Source organism: Hemiscyllium ocellatum, chromosome 16, assembly GCF_020745735.1.
Source record: "Hemiscyllium ocellatum isolate sHemOce1 chromosome 16, sHemOce1.pat.X.cur, whole genome shotgun sequence".
Taxonomy (NCBI): Eukaryota; Metazoa; Chordata; class Chondrichthyes; order Orectolobiformes; family Hemiscylliidae; genus Hemiscyllium; species Hemiscyllium ocellatum.
Window position 1 is genome coordinate 47,528,681 of NC_083416.1, and position 27,517 is coordinate 47,556,197.

Below are 27,517 nucleotides of genomic sequence, written 5' to 3' on the forward strand. Positions count from 1 at the left end.
CATCTGGAACATCTCTGACACCTCCATCCCCTTCCTGGATCGCTTCATCTCCATCAATGACAACCGACTTAACGTTGACATTTTTTACAAATCCACTGACTCCCACAGCTACCTGGATTACACCTCTTCCCACCCTACCTCCTGCAAAAATGCTATCCCGTATTCCAATTCCTCCGTCTCCACCACCGCAGGAATTGCAAAACCTACGCCCACACCTCCTCCCTCACCTCCATCCAAGGCCCCAAAGAAGCCTTCCACATCCAAAGTTCCACCTTCATATCCACAAATGTCATTTATTGTATCCGTTGTTCCCGATGCGGTCTCCTTTATATTTGGGAGACTGGATGCCTCCTTGTAGTGTGCTTTAGGGAACATCTCTGGGACACCTGCACCAATCAACCCTCGCTGCCCCATGGCTGAACATTTCAACTCCCCCTCTCACTCTGCCGGGGACATGCAGGTCCTGGGCCTCCTCCACCGCCACTGCCTCACACCTGACACCTGGAGGAAGAACACTTCTGCCACGGAACACTTCAGCACCAGGGAATTAATATGTCCGACCTGCCAATCTTCCTTCCCACCTATCCGCTCCACCCTCCTTGTCCACCTATCACCTTCATCCCCAACTCCATCCACCTCTTGCACTCTTAGCTACCTTCTCCCTGGCCCCACCCCCATCCCATTTATCTCTCCACTCCGAAGGCTCCCTGCCTCACTCATGATGAAGAGCTTTTGCCCAAAACATCAATTCTGCTGCTCCTCAGATGCTGCCTGACCTGCTGTGCTTTTCCAGCACCACTCTAATCTTGACTTTGATCTGCAGTCCTCACTTTCACCAAGGTCCTCCCTCCCCCTATTCTGCAAGCTAAGTGCCAAGGAACTGCAATAGTTGGATTGTGGAACTCACAATATAAGTGTTAATAAGTTGAAGAGTGCTGGGCCTCCCATTGGCACTATAGTTGGTTGACCAATGCAGTCCACCTTGCTGCTTCTGAACAAATTCTATCGATAGAAGTCCAGTGGCACTGATGTATATCCAAAATCTGACCAGAAGTAATTGTTCCTTGGAAACAAGTTAAGCAATTACCTCATTGCTATTATCTGGATCTACATGTTTTCCTCCAGTCTCCGAACTACCATGAGCAATGTTTTGGAAATCTACTGATTCATTAGTATTTGATATTGTGAAAGATTTCTTCAATGCCTTAAATCATTAAACATTATTCTAAATAAAATTTTCTGTTTCAGACATGCAGCCTCTGACAAGTGATGCATTTTGTTAGAATGAATGAGGAAAGACAACAAAATTTATGGAGGAATTTAAAGAATCTGGAATAGAGAAACTTTTGGGTATATGTTCCCCTATATTTGGAGATGGCAGAACAAGTTGAAAAGACAAAAAAAAAGTCTTCTTACTTAAAGGCTTAGAGTACAAATAAAACAAGGAATTTATGCTAAATTTTAAAAATTATGTTTTTTGCCTCAGCTGGAATATTGTGTTAGAATTTCGGGCACCATGTTTTTGGAAGGATGTCCAAGAGATGTTAAAGGTAAGATAAAGTCATATTAGAGAATGGAGAAGGATAGAAATAACTGGGAAATGGGGACTGTAGAGTGTAGAATGAACAGAACATAGGATGGCTAGAGAAAATAGGGCTACTTTCCCTACAACAAAGTTACACAGATATTTAATATGGACATTCAACATCTTAAAAGCTTTGATAAAATAAGCAAGGAGAAACTGACTTCAGTGGCAATACTGTTAGTTATCAGAGGTCATAGATTTGAAGCAAGTGGTTAAGGAACTCGAGGCAAAATGAGGAGGCAGTTTTTAACTAGCAAATTGTCATGATCTGGAATGTATTGCCTGAATATGTGGTTGAGGCAAATTAAGTAATAATTTTCAAAATGGGTCTAGCTAAGTACGTGGACTAGCTCAGTTAGCAAGACAACAAGTGTATAGATCAGATTAATGCCCACAGTTTGAGGTTCAAATCTTGTTCTGGTTGTGGTAGACTCAGCACTTCCCTCCTCATCCTATATGGACTGGAAACTCATGGAATTTTGCTGTCATTTGAGGAATAATTACTAAGGACATGCCTTTGACAGGGAACTGAAGAAAGGATGCTTCAAGTGAATGTATGACTGGGCTGTAGAGATGGGAGATAGGGCTATTTGGACTGCCCATTCAAAATGCTGCTACAAGACTGGGTGAATTGTCAAACAGAGTGACCTAGGGGTGCAGGTACATAGTTTCTTGAAAGTGGAGTCACAGGTAACAGGGTGACGAAGAAAGGCAACCAGTGGTGGGCAATAAACTCTGGCCAGCCAGAGATGGCCACATCCCACAAGTGAATAAGTTTTAAATTTAAAAAAAGGATAGATCATTGATTAGGCTTATACCAGAACAAAGATCTGTTCTTAACCCCACTTGATACATTTGTGAATTAATATGAACATTGATTGAAACTTTACAGGCTCATTGATCTAAAGGCTAGAACATGACCTTTTCATTAACTTCCCACTAGTCTTATTTTAACATGACATTAACTGACTTGCTTTGACAGAAATTTGGTGTGAGCCTCCTTAGAAAATGTCCCTTATTTGTCAATAATTCAATAAAGGTTTGTCAAACAGTTTTGTTGAAGGCACTGCTTCTTTGTGCTTCATGTGTAATTAATTACTTCACATAGCAGTTCCAAACAAAGCAACTTTGTCTGCAACATGTGTCAACAAAGAGTAGTGACATAAATGACCAGTTAATATGTTTATTTCTGGTTCTACTTCATGTCGGAATGGCAGCCAAAGCAACAGGAGAACTCCTTGCTCTTTGAACAGTGCCACAGAATTTTTAACCTCTGCCTGAATAGGCATCTGGGGTCTGAGTTTAGCATCTCATCTGAAGCATAGTACTTCTGACATTGCAGCTCATCACTTATTACTGCATGAAATGCCAGTCTGGATTATAGTCTCAGTCAAAACCTAATGCTTGAAACTACAATAAATAAGCAGACTTGATTTCAATTGTTGGCACAAGAAATGGAAATAAGAGGTACAAGGAGAGAACAGAATGAGGGGTTTACAACTTTTGTTTTTTTAATAGCATTTCTATTATGTTCATAGTGATCTCATCTAGTCTGTAAACCATGTAGATTATAAATGGGATGACAAGAGAAGATCACAGTTATAAATGGCATGGTGACATACTACAGGTTGGAACATTCCCAGTAATCCTTTTTCCACAGTACATCTGAGCCATTTGTTTTGGCATTGAGAAACTGATACTCTGACGTGAAACTAACGATTATAATTATGATAGCAAATTGCACACGAACAGTGTCAAATTCCATGATTATCCATGGATTTTAAAGTGTGTTTCTGCAACAGAGTTATTTTTCTAATAGGTTCTCTGCCATGACAGTCTGCTAATTAGAAAATTTTCATTTTGATTCACAGTAACTACCTGTGGGTTAATTTAGAATAAAAGTTCTCTTGCCTTTACAATGTAAGCAGGAAACATATCAGGTGAACTCTAGGCTAAATTTGTAATTGTGGTAGGGGTCCTTTGGACAGACCCAAAAACAGTGGTTCCAATAGTTTGCAGAGTGTCGGGGTACATTTTATCACAGCAGCCAGTTAACGGACCTTAGAAATGCAGCAGGGATGAGGAGGGATTTCTGAATTTCAATTTCAGAGTCCTTTGGGCAGGATGGTTGTGCACTTACATTCCCCTCTGCTGGCAAAATGTTAAAATGACTATGGAGAGTCCACCCCAAAAGCAAAGCATTGCTATTTTCCAGGTCCTCCAGAGGACTGGTAAAATTCAGCACATTATTTCACAGTTTGTGAGTCAGAAGTAACTACACTGCTGTTTATATTACTGCTGAGATCATAAGAATGGGGTTTTGTTTACCACTCAATTTGCGTCCTTAATGTTGAGGCCAGGTGGGGTTTCCAAACCTTGCAATGAGAGCAACTTGATCATTTTACCAGATTGAGCTTCAAATTGCTTGTCCTCAGAGTGTTCCATCAAATTAAGGATTCCTGATGCTGCCAGTCCAATTCAAGGGCTGGCTTCTCTAGAGCCAGCAGAAAGGTGGGTTCTGATGTACGTTGGAAACCTTGTGCACCTCCAGGTGATAAATGTATAATAAAACATTCAAGGGGCTGGAAAGATACTCTTTTAGACAAGTATGCTGACATTGTCGGAGCAGCTACTGCTCTTTTTCTCAACAATTTTAAATCACAAAGCCTCTTCTGTTAATACAATGCCCCAACTCCCAACTGCCACCCCTACACTCCATTTCACCCTAACTACTGCAGAGAAGCTGCTTTCATGAAAGTGGATACATCTACATTCAGCAGGGAGCTGCTTAATTAAGGTAAAGGCATCAACAGTAGGCAGGGAGCTTCTCCAGAGCATGTACCAAGCTGATTGCCCTGTTTAACGACCCTCACTTAAAGCTCCAATTCGCAAATTAGTTTTCCACCTCTTTGGAGTGACCAACTGATCAGCACTTTGCTTGCCAGTGTAAACCTCCCCATGCAGCGTGGAGCAACGGAAAGTCATTTCAACATGGCTCTCAGCTATTTTATCAACTCGTTGTCTCTGTACCCCGAGATGGTAAGATACAATCTGCAAAGTCAGAATGGCAATGTCAGAATGCCCAAGTAAGGAGGCCTTCTTGAGCTGCTGCTGTCTTCTGGTATGGTGCTCCTAAAATGATGGTCAGGGGACAGTTTCATAATTTTGACCCAGGATGATGAAGGATTTCATACAGAGAAAGAGGCCTTCTTATGTGATGCTTCTCAGGTCGTGGCAATGAGAGGACAAGTGTGTTCAGTTAGTGACTCAGGCATTACGGAATCCTCCATTCTGCATGATCACAGTGCACATTCTGTTGGTCACAAACTAAGCATGCAGTCAAGTGAGGTGTTGGTGCTGCTATGTTACTTCACAATCACTGACTTTCTTCTCTGTCATCATTGTTTTGTTTCTTCTCCAAACATTGTAGATATATTAGGATCAGTACTTGGTGCAGTGATGCATTAAACTGATCTCTTATTCTAGGTGAAGTCCGGTAGCCTTGTCATCATTGATAATCAGCTACTTAAACCCCTCAATTTCTTGGGTTTTGAAGATTGAGTGAAAAAGTCAATTCTCCTGGTTGGGAGTCAAAGTAACATTGTAATAAAGATATAGTGAAGAGAGAGAGAGAGACGAGGATGAACTATTTCCACATAGGGGTGTTGAAATATGAAATACTTTCGCACTTAATTAATCTCATTGATATGCCTATTCCTTTTATGCCAGAGTCAAAAGTTTTGATTTGGATATTCTATAGAAGTGGAATAACTTGCAGCTAAATATATTGCTAATTCTGTCCAGTGCAGTTTATAGAACAGTAGATGAATGAAGAAAGAGAGTACAATTATAAAACATCTTTCATGACCTCTCCCTGTCTCAGTGTCAGAAAAGTACTTTTTAACTGTTGTGAAATGGAAAAATATAATGACAAACTGGTGCAAAATAAGATTCCATGGACAGCAATTTTAAAAAAAAGTGATCAAATCATCTACTTTGGTGATGCTGGTTGAGAACTAAATATTGGGCAGAATACGAGGACAGAGGATGCTTCCCATGTACTTTACAAAGACTGCAGACCTTGTTCCCTCAGTACTTCACTGAAGTGTCAATGAAGTGCTGAAGATTCTGAAGAGGTGTTTGAATCCACAACTTTATGATTCAGAAGTGCGAGTATTACTGCTGTGCCAAGGCTGATACCTTATGTTTTTAGGATGCATTAATGCTGACAACTGTATAGAGTGAGTCCTCCATATCGAGAGAGAACAGAAACCAAGAGAAAGATAGCAAGGCATTGTGGAGAACGCACTGTAGAAAATATGAATTCTAACACTCCACGTCTGAGAGAATAACAAAATTGGCAAACTGAAAGGAAATTGAAGAAGGAGACTGAATGAAGAACAAGGTAAGGAGAGAATTTGCTATTAAGCATTGTGGGAAGGGATAACAGCAATGGAATGGCAAACAGTAGTTTTAAACTATTTCTGCAGTTGTTGGAGGAGTGAGGAGTCCCTGATTCAATTAATTAAGAAAAAAATCTCCTATAGTCCTATATTGAACACAAAGTTTTATTTCCTTGAAGAAAACAATAACAAAGGATGAAATCGATAATAAACTGTCCCCACCTGTGTCCATGTTGGTAACTTGCCTTCTGTAGGTGAAATCTGAGAACACCTAATGAGCTAGCAGCTTCACCTTGATTAATCATAACCAAACCGAAGGCAGTTACCTCAAACCTGTTATTACCAAACATACAGTCACATTCTAATTCTTCCGTCTGATCCCATATCCTGAGATGAGACTCTCAATTTTTTAAGTTGAAGGGTCATCCTTTTTTTTAAAAAGGTAGGGGCAATTATTTTCCAATTCACTTTACACTTAAGATTGAAACTGTCTGATTGTGGAGCCTTATTTATTGTACATTTTCTAAACCTTTCTGTTGTGTCTTCTTTTGTCATACTGGAGATATCTAGTCTACTGCCTTGTAGACACATTACCCAACTCAAGCCCAACTTAGCTATTTTCGATAGTTAAAAAGGTGCAAATGATGATTTAAAACTTAATTTACTATCCTCAGTCACCGTTTCCTACAGTTTTAGTTACCAGTTCAGCCCTCCCTCAAATTGACAACCGTTAGATCATGTAAACAAGTCTTTTAGTCCATCTTGGCTTGCTATTCTTTCCATTGCTTGAACGAAAACCAGTATTGCTTTCCTTCTGGTGGGTTCCCTCACTTGTTTAAGGAATAGATAACTGAAATATTTCAGCAAACTTCTTTGTGTATACGTATTTTCCTGCTAATGGTCTCAGTTTATGTTTAAAAAGAACATTTTGCTATGAACATATGTGTACACTCACAGTTCAGGATGGTGATTTTGTGCTTGTGACTTCTTTGTTGGAGAGGTGTCTACATCAGGGCGAACTTCAAGGATCTGAGCATCTGAACCAAGTGTGAGATGTTTACAAGCTTTTTGCCTCGTGTTTTCCAGTACACATGGATTTCTGCGGTTTACTGTAGTTTGTATTCCATTGTCATTCACAACAGTCAGATGCCTCAGGGAGTTATCTGGATGTGTTTCTGTGTAAGACTGAAAGCCTTGAGCTTCTCGAGTCTTCTGATTTTCTGCAAAATGTATTAGTAAATAACATATCATTAACAATGTACACTGGCATTTTGTTATATTATATTTTACATTCTTTAAAAAGTAAAATTAGAACAACAATAAACAGAGCTCAATTTTCCATGTGTGAACCTTATTCATTGATTACCCATACTGGATAATTGTGGTAGCGATCCTATTAAAATTAATAGATCAAATGCAATGGGCTGTGTTTGGCATTGCCGAACATGTGTGACTGAAATGCTCACTCTCACAAGGTGTGATCTCTCAGTAAAATCAAGCCTGTCTGTGTGAAATCTCTGAAACCTTCACATTTATCAGAGGCCATAGTGCCTTGAGGTTTTCTACTCACACAAATATGAATTTTATTGGAAACTTAGACAATATTTGTTTAACTTCTGAAGGATTTAAACTGAAGAACAGCTTCTAGCATTTTCTGTTTTGATTTTCAACTGCTGATCAGCAACTTGATTACAGAGAACAGATTTGCAAAGCCTTCAGGCTGCTGTTGGATTGTTACAATATTGTGCTCAGCCTTGAATTGCCATCTTCAAAACATTTCTCATCACTTTTCAGAGATAGGTATACAACTGAAAGCACAATACAAATTAATCATATTACTGAATAATTTGTAAATTTTACCACAACAAACCATTGTGTAAAATATATATGATGACTCAGATTTAATGAAAGATTTTATGAGATTGATTCATTCATAATCAGTCTCATAAAATCCTTCTACAGTAAATGGTTTTAATTAATCCAAAGTTGAAAATGCACTGTCATACAATTCCACTTCTATAATTTAAAATGATAATTACAGAATGATTTTCTTTTCAAAATATTAATCCAAACACAAGGAGATGATTAATTTCATGGTCAGATGATTAAATGCTGAAGTGTGCCCTTACATTCTCCACAGTGCTTTTATGGGTGGCACGGTGGCACAGTGGTTAGCACTGCTACCTCACAGCGCCTGAGACCCAGGTTCAATTCCCGACTCAGGCGACCGACTGTGTGGAGTTTGCACGTTCTCCCCGTGTCTGCGTGGGTTTCCTCCGGGTGCTCCGGTTTCCTCCCACAATCACAAAGATGTGCGGGTCAGGTGAATTGGCCATGCTAAATTGCCCGTAGTGTTAGGTAAGGGATAAATGTAGGGGTATGGGTGGGTTGCGCTTCGGCGGGTCGGTGTGGACTTGTTGGGCCGAAGGGCCTGTTTCCACACTGTAAATAATCTAATCTCTATTTGTATTCTTGATTTTCTATTGCTCTGATTGTTTTTTTTTGCAGCGGTGGAATGGCATTGATGGAATTTCATTTAACAGACCCTTCATCTGGAGACCTAGCTTGACCTGGAGTCATGATGCTATCATCAGATCTCCACTTAGAGCTATAAGTCATGGTATATTTGATGTTTGTGCATATCTCAGATGTGAAAGAAGAGTGACATCACTATCTTAATTTCTTGAGTTTACATTGTAAAATCTATTACCGTATCCTAGCAATAGAATCATAAGTTCACAAAAAAAGTGTGGACACGTGAGCTGGCAGGATAAGGAAGAGACAGTTTTGGATATGTTAAACTAGGGAGCCAATGCATGAAGATCAAGCACAATTCGCAAATTTTTAAAGCATAGAACTCAATTTTCTTCCTAATTAGAATGTTAATCAGCCTTAATTTGGAATGGAAGCGTAATTAAATGAGGAAAGAGCTATATGACTATTAAAGATCTTTGAGGACCACACAGTGGGCATGTTTTTATAACCATAGGTAAACTACAGGAGGGGCTGCAACTTCATATGATCTTTCGAGTTTAATTACAATACTAATGAGCTGTACAAACAAACTGCCAAGGTACATTAGTTTTTTATTTGAAAATAAATCATTATTTGTATATAAAATCTCAATTTTTAAGAGTTTTTTTTCTGAATTAAGACACAGTGGGGTTGGAATTATTAATGTAAGCGATGGCAAATTGGAGTGAACTCAGAAAATTGTCCCAAATTGAGCTGTGTTAATGGAGTAGTGTTAAATAGTTCATAATAAGGCAAACACTCAGTACCACAAATCAGCAAGCAGCAGCATTCACTTATGTGGTGATCCATTATGGATCGCAAACCACCAACCAAAAGTCAGATTCTTATCACAAGAAGAGGGAGCAGTTGGAGAGTTGGAACCTTACATGGTTTGTACATTCATTCTACTGCCCAGGCATAGAGCTATATTGTTAGAGATCTGGAAAACATCACTGAAGTCCAGCCTTATTACTCAAGGACTTCACTTAATTTAGGAATATTATTGCAAAGGAAGGGAAAGACTGTTAAGATTTTAAAAAATGTCACCTGAATACCATCAACCATCACATCAGCATCTCTGGTAAGTTGTCCCAGGCCAACACAATGATACCTACCACTACATACATGATTTTCTATAATTGCTTTATTCATTGGGAGCCTTAGGAGCAGTGACATACAGAGGGATCTGGGCATACAGGTGGATAAGGTGCTCAAGAAGGCAGATAGTGCACCTGTCTTCATCGGCTGGGACACTGAATAAAAAAACTGGCAAGTCATCTTACAGATGTACAAAATTTTAGTTCGGCCACGTTTGGAATACTATATGCAGTTCTGGTCGCCACACTACCAGAAGGATATGGATGCTTTGGAGAGGGTCCAGAGAAGGTTTACAAGGATGTTGCCTGGTTTGGTATGTCTTAGTTATGAGGAGAGGTTGGATAAACTCGAATTGTTTTCACTGGAAAGGTGGAGGCTGAGGAGCAACCTGATGGAGGCCTAGAAAATTATGAGAGGCATAGATATGGTGGATAGTCAGAGGCTTTCTCCAAGGTCAACTACAAAAGGGCACAGGTTCAAGGTGAGAGGAGGGAAGTTTAGGGAAGAAATGCAAGGGAAAACTTTTCACACAGAGGGTAGTGGGTGTCTGGAACACATAGCCAGTGGAGATGGCAGAAGCAGGTATGTTAGCAATGTTTAAGGTATACCTTGAGAGAGATAAGAATGGGAGGTGAGCAGAGAGATAGCATCGATTAGAATCGGCGCAGACTTGGTGGGCTGAAGGACCTGTTCCTTTACTGTATTGTATTGTTTTGAATTCTATAACTGTATTTAAGAATAGTTTCCTGATGATTTAATTTCAGATTGGATCTCAAATTTATTTTTCGGCTCCATGTTTCCCTTCTACTGTGGATCTGAGTTCTTCAAGAGCATGGTTGGAGTTCATTAAACAATTACACTGTGATCTATCAATAATTGTTTCAGAATGAACATCTAGCTTTTAAACCTATGTATGTGATAATATTGGGGCTGCTTGGCTTTGCTCTCAGCAAAAGTAGATTACCTTAATAAGTTTTCCATAAAAAAAAGCAAACTTTACAAAAGTATTACTCTCATCAAAATTCATAAGTATTGCCTTACATTTAATTTCTAAAAATATTTAATGCTTTTTCTGCTTGTATTGAGTTGTTCTAAATGCATAGAATGACTTACTTGAGCAGAATTGGTTATTTTTCACGTCACTATAGTCTTGCACATCTGCTTATTTGCACTAATGAGTAGGAAGCACAGAAATAAGAATTCTGAAACCATAATAATATGTAACTTTCTAAAATGTAATATTACTGAGGTGAAGGATGTTAATGCTGAAGAATAGAGCATTTTCAGACATTTACTGCTACCATGCAGTAAACACTTCTTCTCTGCCACAATATCCCTTAGCCAGACTTGAAAGGAATACTAATTGCTCTATATGTGTGATCTTTGATGAAACTCCTGCACTAGCCATCTCTTAAATAAGAGTGCATTTAAGAACGGATCAAAGAATCTGCCTTTCTCTACAGCATCTTTACTAACATTTGAGTGTTTGTTTTTAAAATGGGGCCACTTTTGGAGTACTGTGTACAGTCCTGGTTGCCCTGCTATAGGAAGGATATTATTAAATCGGAGAGGCTTCAGAAAAGATCTACCAGGATGTTTCTTGGAATGGAGGGTTTGAGTTATATGGAGAAGCTGGGACATTTTCACTGGAGTGCAGTAGGTTGAGGGGTGACCTTACAGAGATTTATAAAATTACAAGGGGCAAGGTTAAGGTGAAAAGCAAAGGTCTTTACCCTAGGGTAGGGGAGTTCAAAACTAGGGAGCATATTTTTAAAGTGAGAGCAGAACGATTTAAAAGAGACCTGAGGGGCAACTTTTCCTCACAGAGGGTGGTTCGTATGTGGAATGAGCTGCCAGAGGAAGTGGTGATATAGGTACAGTTACATCATTTAAAAGGCATTTGGATAGGGACATGAACAAGAAAGGTTTAGAGGGATATGGGCCAAACACAGGCAAATGGAACTAGCTTAGTTTGGGAAACTTGGTCAGCATAGATGAGTTGGACCGAAGTGTCTGTTTCCATGCTCTATGACTGTATGACTCTAAACTTTCCTTTTCTAGAATCATGGAATGATACTGTTCAGAAGGAGGTCAGTTAAACCATCATATCTGTGTTAGTATCAATGTCAAAGGCATTATTTATAGCAGATTAGCTGGTCCACCACATTTTCCTCTCTGAATCTGGCATCTATATTCATGTCTTCTTCAAATTGATGCATGAGTATCGATTTTGATCATTTATAAGATTATAAATTTAGACATACTTAATCCAGCTCCAAAGAACTAGTCCAGTTCTGAAATCTTCCCACAAACTGGCACTGCTCAGCCAATATAACGCTGATGCAAGAACAGAAGACTACAAGAAGTAAAATCAGGGGTATACTATGTGGCCCCTTGAGCCTACACTGTCTTTCCATATAATCATTGACTGATTTTCAGCTTCGACCCCACTTTCCTGCTCACTCCTCACATCCCTTGATTCTGCAAGAGACCAAAAATCTGTCTATCTCAGACTTAAATATATTTAATCATTGAGCATCCCCAATCTCCTGGGGTAGGGAATTCCAAAGATTAGAGTGAAGTGATTTTGCTCCCTTCGTCTTTATTGAACAATCCCTTATCCTGAAACTGACTTCCTTGCTCTTGCTTCCTCAGCCAGGGGAAACATTTCCGTATTTCCCTGATTAAGTCACTTCATAATCGTGAATGTTTCAATGCGATCACCTTACATTCTTCTAAGCTCCAGAGAATATAAATTCAGTCTCTCATCATAGTAGACCATCTCATTGGTCAGCATGGACTGGTTGGACTGAAGGTCTGTTTCCATGCTGTATGACTCTATGACTATAACCCATCTCGTAAACATTTGCTGTACCAGACGCAATGCACAAAGATCCCTTGAATATGGAGACAACAGTTGCACAATTTTTTGGAATTGGATTCACAAAATCTCATACATTTGTGCCAAGACTTACTTATTCTTATACTCCAATTCTCTTTCAATAAAATCCAGAATTGCATTTACTTTTCTAATTGTTTTCTGTAGGCATGCAATGTTTTGTGTTCCTTGTGTCAGCACCATCAACTCTTTGAATATCAATATTTCCAGGTTTTTCACTTAAAAATAAATATTCTGCATTTCTATTCTGATGACCTAAGCAGCTTTATGCTGGCGCCCCATTATACTCCACCTGCCACCTTGTTGCTTATGCATCTGTATACAGCACCTCACACTTGTATTCCCACCTAACTTTGTCTCATCAACAAACTTAGATCATTACTTTCTGTCTTTTTGTCTAAATATGGATTGTAAATATCTGAGGCTCCAGTCCTGAACCTTGTAGCATGACACCAGTATTGATAATGTTCCATTTATTCTTACTCTTCATTTCCTGTCCATTAACCAATCCTCTATCCATGTTAATGTATCACCTGCAAAACCACGAACCTTTGTGCATTATCCTTTAGTATAACACCCTTTGGATGCTTGTTTGACAATTCAAGTAGACCAAAGTTTCCATGTTCCATGTGATATTTACCATTTGGCTGATATCACAAAAGTAGTGATACTGTATTATGAGTTGTGAGGGACTTCTGACAAAACAGACAAATAGAGTGTGTGGGCAAACACATGGCAAATGCAGTATAATGTGAATTAATATGAAGTTATAGACTTTGGTATGAAGAACATTTTTAAAATGGTGATATATTGAGAAATCTTTATATATCAGTCAATGAAGATAAACAGACAGGTGAAACAAGCAATTAGGACAGCAAATGGTATGGGGGCCTTCTTTGCAAGAGGATTTGAGTTCATAAGTAGGAATGAATTACTAGTCATACAGGGCCTTGGTAAGACGGCACTTGAAGTATTGTATGCAGTTTGGTTTCCCTACCTCAGGAAAGACAGACTTTCCATAAAGGGAGTGCAGTGAGATTTCACTAGGCTGATACCGGGCAATGGCAGGATTGTCAAATGAGGAGACATTGTTTGACTGGGTCTGTCTTCACTGGCGTTTATAACAACGACCTGATTGAAATGTATACAATTCTAACAGGACAGAACAGAATAGATGCTGGGAGGATATTCTCCCTAACTGGGGTATCTAGACCTTGGGGTCAGAGGATCTGGAGTAGACCATTCAGAGCTGAGATGACGAAACATTTCTTCACTCAGAGGGTGGGCAATCTGTGGAATGTAGAGCCTGGTCACTGAGTATATTCAAGAGAGTGATTCATAATTATTTAGATATTAAAGAAGGAAGAGGGAATATGAGGTTGAGATAGAAAATCGGCCATGATCAGATTAAATGGTGGAGCTAACTCAAAAGGGCCAGATGGCCTACTCCTGTTCCTAGTTTCTATGTTCACCACATCTACTGGTTCCCAGTTATCAATCCTACCACAACCCTATTAGTTACAGAATTTCTCTTTTGTAAAACCATTTTGACTTATTCGCATTTTATCATGCTCTTTTGAGTACATTGTTAAGACCTAATTAATAAAAAAACTGCAGCACTTTCCTGGTGGTAGATATTAGGATATCTGATCAATAGTTCCTGCTTTTACTCTCCCATCTTTCTTGAATAACACTGTTGCATTCACTAACTTACAATTCTCTGGGATTGCTGCAGAATTTAAGGAGCTTTGGAAACTCATAACCTGAGTATGCATTAGCTCTGTAACTATCTCTTTTATAGCCCTAATCTCTCAGCCATCAGGGCCAAGGGATTTGAAGCACATATTAATCCATTATTTATTCAGTACTCTATCTTGCTGACATTGTGTGCCTCATTTTCTTCATTTTTGATTGGCCCCTAGTTTACTGTCTCTTCTCAGTATGTAATATGTTTTCTACTCACTCTATATAATTATAAAAGCTTTTACAATCTGTTTTATATTTATGGTTAGTTTATTCTATAGATTATATATATTCCCTTTTTGCTAACTATCAAGTGGTCAGTGGCTGAATTTTATGTTTTTTTGGGTAAGTGCGAGTTGCATTAAGTTTTTTTTGGAGGATTTTTCATCGTGAAACCTAGAGGATCTCTTGCTCCATCTTATTAAACTCGTTTGATTAACTACCTACCCCACCCCTATGGCATCCGTCATGTCTGATTCTCTCCCTGTCTTACCAGTCCCCATTCCTTGAACAACTCACTACTTACTGAAAGGATGATATCCCTTGTGCTTGTGCCCCGAACGAAAGGCAGCTGAGCAAACTGGCATTGCTCTTCGCTGCTAATGTTATGTCACAGCAGCACAAAGCCATGCTGCCTAAAACTGACACTCCCTCACACGTGCAACCTCATTCCCTCACCCCAGTCATACTGTCTTCTTGTCTTTATCTTCATCCTTTCTAACAACTCTCTTGGAGTCTCTGCTTTCTTCAACTCTAAGTGGTCACACATATCTGGTCATTATCCACTCGGAGAACATCACACACAGACAAGTATCCAGACAAGTCTAAACATGATTCAGCATGTTTGATTGTGAGTCAGCAAAAGTGAACACAAAGGAAACATACAGGCTTCAGTTTTTCCCCACAATGCAATCCAACTGCTGGCATTTTAACCTTGACAGCCTATGATGTCTTCTGCAGCCAACTAGCATCTACAGGAACCGGATGTCAATCAGATCCTGCCTGCCTCCATCATCCACAATGAGAGAGCTGCCTCCAGCTCAGTGTCCTCATTCCACTTCTCAGATAACTTCACCTATTCCCTTAGTTTTACATCACCTCGTTGCCTGCTTCAATTGGGTAGAATACAATGAGCCAAATGGTCTAGATTATGTCCAGATCATACTGGAGGTCCCTCCAAACTACACCAAACTGTGAAATGGACCATCAGTTTTCCGACCATCTGCTCCACCAAGGCCCTGGTTGCAGTTTGTGAACCATGTTGGCTGAGTGACCAACGTATTACATCCAACTCTTTCCCATTCCAGACCCACCTCAACCACTCCACTTTCTATTGCATTCAGTAGAGTCCATCATCACATTCACATGACTCACAATGCAGTGACATTCACCTCATCTTCCAGTAGCCTTTGAAGTTTTACAAGTAATGGGATGCTTCTGCCCAATGTTTACCTCCTTTTAAGTCATTGCTGCTAACTCCTACATCACTGACATGGCAATATTGGTTTTGCCAGCACCAATAGCATAGTGTAATCCATCTTTGATCAACACGTTATGTATAAGTCCATTTGTTCATACATTGCATATGGGCAAATAAGTGTTTGCAAATGAAATGTAGCCAGCGTTTGGCTTGCAAATCCAAGCTTCATGGATTCACCCCTTCAAAGTCCTAATGTCCAGCAAACATAGATCCTGTTCTTTCAGCCAATCATTTTTCAGTTGCAGAATGGTGAGTCACAGCAGGGAATGGGGTAGCTTCTCTACCCAACTATGTCCTTTTCTACATTGTCCAACCCCAACAACCCATTTCCATCAATCCCCCTAATGTGGGAACCTACCAATGTGAAAATTCACCTTCCTGCTCCCTGAACTCTGACATTATACCATAATGATGCGCACCCTGGTCCCCTCCACTCACCCTGTGGAGGCCAGGTTGATGGTCATGGCCAACCACCCCCACCATCCTGTAGTTTATCGCATCCTTTGATGCACTTCTGCATTTCCCTCTCATACACCTTGAATTTTCCCCATCACCGCTCTTGTCCCACCTCCACTATTACCTCTACTTCTCTCTCCCCCCACCAAAGAACTGCCTTGCTGACAGCAAACCCCTCTTGACTGGTCTGCAACTGTTCCAATCAATGTTCCAACATGGCCATTTGAGTGAAGGCACATACAGTGCGTTTGCCATGCATGACAGCTGGTACATACTGTTAGCATTACTGTGCCATGCATCAAGGCACACGCCCAAACCCAGGTTCCTAATGTCAACCAGCATGTCTATTTGTCTGTGCAACAGAGTTGATCAGTACAGCAGTACTGATAGCTGGTAGATTCTGGCTGAAGTGCCAATGCACTAACTGGTATGGCAAGGCAAGGCTTGGTAGTTTCCAGCACATTAAATGGGCAAGCTCTAAATGAGCAGGCCTGAGATGCAGCCTGACCCACTCCTTGAGCAGAGCGCTTGTCCCTGTGTGTTGAGTGTCCTCGCAGCAGACTTTCAACACTGATTGCCAATGCACCCTGCAATGCGAATCATTGCTTCCTAAATGGACTGCTTGTGTATTGGAGTGGTGCCAAAATGGTTGTGAGGGATTGGCAAATGCTAGATGCCAATGTCCATGGATGACTGTATGGTGTTGCTGTTTGGTGCTAAGAACTTGGCCATCCTTCAGAGCATTCAACGAGTTGAGGTTGCCAGGTACCAGCTCTGATTGTAGGGCTCTGGCCCGAAACGTCAAATTTCCTGTTCCTTGGATGCTGCCTAACCTGCTGTGCTTTAACCAGCAACACATTTTCAGCACTAGCTCTGATTGCCCTGTTAAGATTTCTGTATGTCTAGCTTGTTTGATGCATTGTTCAAGAAATTGAATGTTAATGAGGTGAGTTGGGTAGTTAACAAGGCAATTAACAAGCAATAATTCCCCTTAATTGACAATTCATCACTTGCTAGTAAGTGACTCACCTTACCTGTTTGGCAAAAGTATCAAAGATATTCCAAGCTGCTTCTCACACTGAGACAGGCCCCACCAGACTTCCCAGCTGATTCTGCCTCAAATCTCACAAGGCCGTCGTCACAGAGACCCTTATGAGATTCTGCCCCTGGTTCCTAAATCACTCCAAATCCTCAGATTTGCTTCAATCTTTGTAACACTTCAAGCCTCTTGCTTTAACCCAACATTCTGACATCTCTTTGGTAAGACAGGATGGTTCTTTCTCACTGAGTGTTTTCAATAGAGTGTATTTTTGTTGAATTTTTTTGTATTGTTTATTTAAGTCAACCATTGGAACATAAAATTCATTTCTTTTTCCATCTATTTACCCAATTACACTAAGTGAACTCTCCAATCTTGGCTTTGTTAAATGCTTGGAGTATCTCACTTTTAAACATAAAGTGGAATTAGATTGCATTATGATCAGTATTTCTCAGTGGGGGTTTCCTATGAGATTTCAAATAGACCCAGTCTTATTGTACAATATTAAATCTAAAATAGCTTAATCACTAGTTGGTTTAAAAACATATTGTTCAGAAAAGTGTCATAAATCATTCTAAAAAGTTATTTTTAAGGTCTGACACTTACACTGATCGAGTTTATATGAAAACAAAGGTCCTGCTCAACCATCGTATTGAAGTCTTTTGGGTGGCATGGTGGCACAGTGGTTAGCACTGCCACTTCACAGCATCAGAGACCTGAGTTCAATTCCCGCCTCAAGCAATTGTCTGTGAGGAGTTTGCACATTCTCCCTTTGTCTGCATGGGTTTGCTCCGGTTTCCTCCCACAGTGCAGTTTAGGTGAATGGGCTATGCTAAATTGCCTGTAGTGTTAGCTGAAGGGGTACATGTATGGGTGGGTTGCTTTTCGGTGGGTCGGTGTGGATTTGTTGGGCTGATAGGCCTGTTTCCACACTGTAAGTAACCTAAAAATTATATCGAAGTCTTGTCTTGCAGTGGGTGAAACTCCTTCCACTGAACCTTCTACTCCAGGTTGGGTCTGACCCCAAGAACCTGATGGATAAGGAAGGTGTCTTCATAATGCAATCATACAGTTTGATTGATTATCAACCTGTAAAACCTTCCCACACATGCCAATAGCAGGTTTGGGAAGGTTTTAGGTTGATAATCAAACTGTATGATTGTTTTATGAAGACACCATCCTTATCCATCAGGTCTTCCAGTGGCAGAGATTCCTGAGCAACGTGTTGTAGTAAGAAAGTTAGAACCTCTACCACTTCTATTCCAAAGTTCATGCAAAATACATGTTCGCTCAATACCTCAGACTACCTAAGAGATCTGAAGCATATTACTACAATTATTTCATTTCCTTTGTTACATGTTCCAATACTTTAATACTCTGACAGTATAACTAGTATTTGGAAGCCTATAAATGATTTCCACCACTGTTCAGTAACCATTCACATTACCATTTCTCACATTGCTGCCTGCATTGTTAGCTTCTACTATTTTGTTAACTTTCCAAATTTGACCTCACCCCCAGTATTTATCTTTAAACCCTTCATTATCTGACTCACCAGGACACTGGTCCCAGACCATTTCAGATGAAGCCCATTCTATTGGCACAACTCCCTCTTCCCCCAGTACTGATGCCAGTACCATAGTGTCATAATCCCAGCTGAGAGTAAAACTGAACGTGTCAGGTCTCAGAGTGAAATATGGCGATATGTTTTATTTTCACAGTTTGGTAGCCATGGTGGTCGATTACTGAACATATTCACACAATGCTATCAATGTTCTTTTAACAAAAAATGTGAGTTCATTACACAAAAAAAGAAGTCTATATGACAAGATGGAAATATCTTTACATAAATTGCAAAAAGAAAGATTCAACCCTTTTCTAAGCAATATTCTTTACTGGCATTCAATCCTAGTGAAATATTGCAGTCAGCTCTTTCACATTTGACTCATATAACTCATTCCAGCTCTTCACGTTGGACTGCTGAAGTAGCTTAAAACTGCTTTCCAATTCTGATAGCCTGGAGATCTCTGCCGACTCGCATATCTCGCAGACTTCTACAAATTAAAAAAAAATTGCTGTTCTGAATTCAACCTACTAGTGATATTTGGCCATCTGGTTTTGTAACATGAAACTCAACTTTGTAAGTATGCAGCAATTAACTCTCTAGGTATCTAATTGTTGTTTAACTTAAACCACATATTTCCTTGGAAAAGCTGCCTGTTGTTTATTGCTCAAAATAACTTTCTGACATGTTATATAAAAAAAATTACCTTCAGTGAACTGAAAACTAAAATCTACTTTTCTCTACTTTTGGTCCCAAGTTCCCAAATAATAACAATGCATGACCAACCTTATTGTACCTAAACTCCCCTTCAAAAATTGAAAAGGTGCCTTGAAGAGGCGATTTCACTTTTTATCAAAATATCCTCAGATTATCAATTGTATTTTACTTTGACAGTACAGCAAAATGTTTATTATCCAGCATCTATGTGACCAGGAATGTGCCACTTGATCATATATTCCGGATAATCAGGAGATCCACATAATCAATGTAAAAACACATACTAAGTTTTAGAAATGTAATGCAGGTGGTAGACACATCACTGTTATACTTCATTTACAACATCAACCACATAAATAATAATGCAACTTTGCCTTAAATAAAACGTTCCAGCAGAAAGCCTTCTAGGTTGCACCCTTAACTGACTCCTCAGACATTACGGTAGATTGTGGTATTTGAGGAGAACTTGACTCAAAATTGAATCAACAGTTGATATTTCGAGTGGCCATTTATTGAATAACAAGTGTATTTACATGGAGGTAACTAAGTTTAAAAAAAACTACAATAATTGGACAGAATAATGCAGTAAAACTTGCAATATTTGAGGCATATAATTTTTGCTGATTTATTGAGAATGCTGGCTCATAAGATGCCAGTTAAAACAAAATTTGCTGTCCCAATATCTCTCAGTTAAAGACACAATGATTGATATAACAATTATATTCAACACAAGTCAATTCAGATCATAACATTTGTTTTCTTTCATATTTTCTCTTGATGAAATGTCTGTTACAAATGTTTTCTTGTAACATGAATGACATAGATTACGCAATCATTGCATTAAACCCCAGTAAAACAGAATGAAATTCTAATCATGGGATCTTTCCAAAGAAAATCATATGATTATGATTCATAAAAATAACAGAGTTATTGGATAGGTAGATTTTAAACATTTTCAGAATCAAAATCAGACTCACATCCTCTTTCTCCATTGAAAACAAAAAATGTTGGAAATCACAATGGGTCAGGCAGCATCAGTGGAGTGAGACCAAGCTAATGTTTTGAGTCCAGATGACTCTTCAGAGCTTCATCTCTTTCTCCATTGTGGAGTACATCTGTTGACACGCATTTAATTTTGTGTGAACATGTTAAGTGGTTATCCACCATAAAACCAACTGCAAAAATGAACTTCAAATCAGGTCACCCTGGATTCCGACTTGTCCAGCTTTACCATGAGTGCGGATCGTAACACACAAAAGAGAAAAAAAGCAGTATATATAATAATTTAGAAAGTGCTCAACGTGATCAGCAAAATGAAGATTAAACCCTTTTCCCAGCAATATCTTTTTCTGGCAGCTCATTCCATACACACACCACCCTCTGCGTGAAAAGGTTGCCCCTTAGGTCTCTTTTATATCTTCCCCTTATACTCTAAACCTATGCACTCTAGTTCTGGACTCTCCCGCCTCATGGATAAGACTTTGTCAATTTATCCTATCCATGCCCCTTATAGTTTTGTAAATCTCTCTAAGGTCACCCCTCAGCCTCCGATGCTCAAGGGAAAACAGCCCTAGCCTATTCAACCTCTCCCTATAGCTCAAATCCTCTAACCCTGGCAACATCCTTGTAAATCTTTTCTGAACCCTTTTAAGTTTCACAACATCCTTCTGATGGAAGGAGACCAGAGTTGCACACAATATTCCAAAAGGAGCCTAACCAATGTCTTTGTACAGCTGCAACATGACCTGCCAACTCTTGTACTTAATACTCTGACCAATGAAGGAAAGCATACCAAATGCCTTCTTCACTGTCCTATCTACCTGCGACTCCACTTTCAAGGAGTTATGAACCTGCACTCCAAGGTCTCTTTGTTCAGCAACACTCCCTAGGACCATACCATTAAGTGTATAAGTCCTGCTAAGATTTGCTTTCTCAAAATGCAGCACCTCATATTTATCTGAATTAAAATACATCTGCCACTCCTCAGCCCATTGGCTCATCTGATCAAGGTCCCATTGTTATCCGAGGTAACCTTCTTCGCAGTCCACTCCACCTCCGATTTTGGTGTCATCTGCAAACGTACTGACTATACCTCTTAAGCTCACATCCGAATCATTTATATAAATAACAAAAAGTAGTGGACTCAACAATAATCCAAGTGGCACTCCACTGGTCACAGGCCTCCAATCTGAAAAACAACCCTCCACCACCACCCTCTCTATCTTCTACCTTTGAGCCAGTTCTGTATCCAAATGGCTAGTTCTCCCTGTATTCGGAGAGATCTAACCTTGCTAACCAGTCTCCCATGGGTAACCTTGTTAAACACCTTACTGAAGTCCATATAGATCACGTCTACCGCTTCTGACCTCATTAATTCTCTTTGTTACTATTTCAAAAAACTCAATCAAGTTTGTGAGACATGATTTCCGACAGAGAAAGAGAGGACTGCAGATGCTGAAGATCAGAGTTAGAAGTGTGGTGCTGGAAACGCACCACGGAAACGCACGGGTCAGGCAGCATCCGAGGAGCAGTAGAATTGATGTTTCGAGGAGGTTTGTGGGTTGGGGCTAAGAGATAAATGGGAGGGGGTGGAGTTGGGGGGAGATAGCTTGGAAAGCAACAGGTGAATGAAAGTGAGGGGGAAGGTGGTAGGTCAGGCGTGGGGGGCAGTGGTGGACGGGTCCAAAGGGTGGTGCCGGAGTTGGAGGCTTGGGACTGGGATAATGTGGGGGGGAAGGGAAATGAGGAAGCTGTTGAAATCCACATTCATCCCGTGTGGTTGCAGGGTCCTAAGGCAGAATATGAGGTGTTCCTCCTCCAAGCATCGGGCGATAATGGTTTGGCAATGGAGGAGGCCCAGGACCTGCATGTCCTTGACGGGGTGGGAAGGGGAGCTGATATGATTAGCCATGGGGTGGTGGGGTTGGTGTTGTAGAGATCTTCTCTGAAACGATCTGCAAGGTGTCCTGTCTCCCTGATGTAGAGGAGACCACACCAGTCTTTCCTTTCACCCTAACGGGAATATACTGTCTCTAGATTTTCGTTATCTCTTCTGAAGGCTTCCCATTTTCCAGCCGTCCCTTTACCTGTGAACATCTGCCTCCAATCAGCTTTTGAAACTTCTTGCCTAATACCGTCAAAATTGGCCTTTCTCCAACTTAGAACTTCAACTTTTAGATCTGGTCTATCTTTTTCCATTACTATCTTAAAACTAATAGAATTATGGTCGCTGACCCCAAAGTGCTCCCCCACTGACACCTCAGTCACCTGCCCTGCCTTATTTCCCAAGAGTAGGTCAAGCTTTGTACCTTCTCTAGTAGGTACATCCATGTTCTGAATCAGAAAATTGTCTTGTACATACTTAACAAATTCCTCTCCATCTAAACCTTAACGCTACAGCAGTCCCAGTTTATGTTTGGAAAGTTACTATAACCACCATATTATTCTTACAGATAACAGATCGTCTTACAAATTTGATTCTCAATTTCCCTCTGACTATTAGGGGATCTATAATATAATCCCAATAAGGTGAGTATCCCTTTCTTATTTCTCAGTTCCACCCAAATAACTTCCCTGGATTTATTTCCAGGAATATCCTCCCTAAGCACAGCTGTAATGCTATCCCTTATCAAAAAAGCCACTCCCCTTCCTCTCTGGCCTCTCTTTCTGTCCTTCCTGTCACATTTGTATCCTGGAACATTAAGCTGCCAGTCCTGTCCATCCCTGAGTTATGTTTCTGTAATTGCTATGATATCCCAACCCCATGTTCCTAACCATGCCCTGAGTTCATCTGCCTTCCCTGTTAGGTCCCTTGCATTGAAATAAATGCAGTTTAATTTATCAGTCCTACCTTGTCCCTGCCTGCCCTGACTGTTTGATTCACTTCTGTTCTCAACAGTACCAGTTTCAGATCGATCTCTTTCCTCACTATCTCCCTGAATCCCACCTCCTACCGTACTAGTTTAAATCCTCCTGAGCAGCTCTAGCAAATCTCCCTACCAGTTTATTAGTCCCCTTCCAATTTAGGTGCAATCCCTCCTTCTTGTACAGGTCACTTCTACCCCAAAAGAGATTCCAATCATTCAAAAATGTGAATCCTTCTCCCATATACCAGCTCCTCAGCCACACATTCATCTGCTGTATCCTCCTATTCCTACCATCACTAGCTCGTAGCACCGGGAACAATACAGATATTACTACACTCAAGGACCTCCATTTTAAATTCCTGCCTAACTCTCTGTATTCACCCTTCAGAATTTCATCCTTTTCTTTTCCTATGTCTTTGGTTCCAATGTGTACAATGACCTCTTGCTGGGTCCTCTCCCCCTTGAGAACAGTCTGCACCCTTTCTGAGACATCCTGGATTCTGGCACCAGGGAAGCAATGCACCATTCTAATTCTTCGCTGTTGGCCACAGAAAGGTCTGTCTATATCTTGAACTAGAGAGTCCCCTAACACAATCAATCTCTTAGAATCCTACCTACCCCTCATTGCATTAAAGCCAGTTTCGATATCAGAAACTTGGCTGTTTGTGCTACATTCCCCTGAGAATTCATCACCCCCTCCATTTTCCAAAACAGCATACTTGTTTGAAATGGGGATAGCCACAGAAGACTCCTGCATGAGCTGCCTACCTCTCTTACCTTTCCTGGAGTTAACCCTTCGAGGTGACTGTCTGCGACTTTTCTCCCTTCCTATAACAGCCATCCATTACACCCCCTTGCTCTTGTAAATTCCTCACTGCCTCTGTCACTCCAGCTGATCCATTCAATGTGATAGGATTCGCAATCAATGGCATTTATTGCACATATAATCCCCAGTAACAAGTAAATTCTCCCTAAATTCCATGTCCGACAAGAAGATCAGATCACTCTACTAAGGGCCATTTTTGCTTCTTCCAATCTACAACCCAGAAAATAACACCATCTTATTGCTCTACAAAACACTGTTTCAGGCTAACTTAATACTTATGGATTATATTTTTAAGTTTAATCAAGAGATATATCTCAATAAAAACATATAATCAATAAAGAACCCACTCTATTCAGTACTGCAGACTTACAGCAAGGCCACACTTAAAACTATTCACTTATCTGTTTCTATGCTGTGACCTCTCCCAAACAGGTTCCTCCAAGATTAATTGTGAATTTCACTGTTTGTTAATTTCCCCGATGCACTCCAATGTCCAGCAATACATGAATTCAACAGCAAAGGCAGTTACTGAACAGATGCACTACTGTGTCAGTTAGCAGTGTGGGTTTCTTTCTCTCTCTCTTTTGCTCTCTCCTGCCCTGACCTCACATATACTGCTTTTGCCTGTCCATCTCCCTTCTAAAAAAGTGCCGTTGTTTTGACTTTGTTTTCTCCAAAGTTCCAAAACAATGCAACAGCATTTAAAACAGCAATTGCTGCTTCTGGAATTCGATCACCTTCAGCACCTAAAATACTTCAAAAATAAAAGGAGCAGCCAGTTACAGGCAGAAAGATTTCCTGTCCTCCATCTTGGATTACTTTTTCCCACTCCTGACATTCTCAATATTTCTACTAACTCTCATGGCCTATAGACTTCTACAAAGTAAACATCGGCCATTCTGCTAATCTGACTTCTCCATTTGTTTATGTAACAGGAAACTCAGCTTTGTAAACAAGCAATTAACTCTCCAGGTAGATGATTGAGGAATTTAACTAAATTGCGTACTTTCTTGGGAATCTTTTTTTGAGTTCACTGCTTAAAATAACTTTCTTACCTTTGTTATTAAAGTGACTTTCATAGAACTGAAAACTAAAATGTGTTCTTCCTCCACTTTGAATCCAAGTTAACAAATAATAACAATAAACTACAAACATAATTTGCACAATAAACTGAAACCCACTTCTTTCACCCAATCTTTGAGTCACTCATTTCACTGTCTGATCTTATTTATCCTATGCCAGTGGCTCAGGTAGCAGTCCAAAGATTATTACCTTGTGGCTGTGCTTTTCAATTCAGCCTCTCACTCTGCATACTACTCAGCAGAACCTCTTTCTTAGTTTTACATTTGCCATTGGTATCTAAGTGTACCATGACAACCAGATCATTCTACTCCAACCATTGGTTCCTCTCCAGCCCTGAAATGTCCTTTACCTTGGTTTTGGTAAAATCAACATAGTCTTTGGCACTTACGTTCATGCCTTCAGAAAACAATTTATATTCCCTGAACTACACGATCTCCTAAACCATGTGCATTCCTTTGTACGCTCCATGCTTGAGTGGTTTCCTGCACCATGTGTCATCGTCAGCCTGCTCTCATCCAGAGAAGCTGTCAGAACCTCAAACCAATGGATAATTGGTGAGAGGCTGAGGCTCCTCCATCATTACCTTTTGAACCCCTACGTCTGCCTCGTGTACAAAAGAGATGTTGCTGTTTAAATTGTAGTGTAAGGAGATTGAATATGTAAACTGAAAGCATTAAATATTGATGCTGGATATAAAAAAATTGGGCTAATGTTTTACTTTCCAATGCTCAACTGAAAATTTTGCAAATGCATAATTCATTCGGTGTTCTCCTTGATGAGGATACATGTTTTGTTAAATAATCAGTTCTGTGGTAGAGAAAAATAATAGAAAAACAAGGATGATATACAAGAGCAATGAAAGGACAGTGAACAAATTTTAATGGAGAATCTTACCCAGGCAATTAACATAAAACATTGTCTAGTCTAATGATATAGTTTTTTTATATTTCAAGTGCTCTATATTAAATGCTGAAAAATATTGTCAGGCTTACCTTTGAGACTAATGAGAACAATTGTCACTTTGGTACCACTGAGTAGAGCTACAAAATGCAATAGTGGGGTTGGGGTGGAGGTGCTCTGGCCACTATACACTGAATTTTAAAAAGCTTTTTGAATGCATTTACAACATAGCAATTAAGGTAATTTTCCTCTAGGATCAGTAGGATCAGAGAATATTCAAATTCTAGATAGTGTGTCCACTTAATAAGACTTTTACATAACTGGATAATTTGAACCATGATCAGAAATTAAAACTGCTAATAAGTTGTTACATTTTTATTGCAGCTAATGTTTTGTAAGACTCTTTAAGTGAAGTTAATTTTATGGAATATGATTTGCGTTGCGCATGCAAACTATTGTATGGTGCCAGCATGCATTTTTGTTTAATGCTTTTGAGTTCAGGTCACTCAATGCAGTACATACTGTACCTGAATAGACCATGAGCTGGGCACAGCATGATGTCGCACCAAACCGGTTAGTTGCAACACAATTATACAATCCCGAATCTTCTGGAAAAGCTTCTGTAATTACCAGTGTGCAAACCTCTTCTATGATAAATAGAAAATTTGAAAAAGTGATTTTGCTGAATATTCCATGCCTGACTCTAAATGGATATAATTAGAGTTGTAAAATCAAAAAAGAGCAATAAAATTGCTGTGAGCCACTTAATACATTATTGCACATCTGTCCCAATTACAGTCTTTTTAATGTCATTGACCAATTCCGCCTTTAACTAGTTGAGTACAGTATATTACTCAGATTTTCTGTAATGTCTCTGTCTACATTCAGCTGGCATTTTCAAAGACAGCTTTTGAGAACTAATATTATAAAGAATTTGCTTATCACTTGTTTGTTCAATGATAATAATTGAGAGGACTCCTGATGAAGGGTAGTCTAACATGATTAACTTGCCTTCACTTTACATGAAGATATTGATTCTGATTTCCATTTAAATGTTAGATGTAGTGATTATAACGTGATCAGTCAGGTGGATCTCAGAATAGGAGTTCCCTGATTGGGATTGTTAATTTGATGCAATCCAGGGACCCCGGCTGACAGACATAAACAAGAGTGCCAGACATCCTATTCTCTCTGACAGTTGGTTCTGAGGGAACTAGATCAGTGTCAAGGATTCTTCATGTGTAACTCGTGGGTGACTTGGTGACAGGATGCCTCTGTGGAGTTATTCCATTAGGGATGGTCCTACCTCCATGTGATCAAGAAGCTCTCAGTTGAATTTTTTGC

The 27,517-nt window shown here is 39.8% G+C and overlaps 1 protein-coding gene across 4 annotated transcripts in view; it reads right to left on the minus strand.

Moving 5' to 3' along the window:
- myot (myotilin) overlaps positions 1-27,517 on the minus strand; it is a 153,138-nt gene that overhangs the window by 65,996 nt on the left and 59,625 nt on the right. For 3 of the 4 annotated variants that reach the window (XM_060836806.1, XM_060836805.1, XM_060836804.1), the window contains exons 7-8: positions 26,701-26,820; positions 6,944-7,208 (exon numbers count right to left, since the gene is read on the minus strand). In XM_060836806.1, the coding sequence (XP_060692789.1) occupies positions 6,944-7,208; positions 26,701-26,820 (385 nt within the window). The remainder of the gene's footprint in view (positions 1-6,943; positions 7,209-26,700; positions 26,821-27,517) is intronic. The other variant, XM_060836808.1, reaches the window with a different exon arrangement.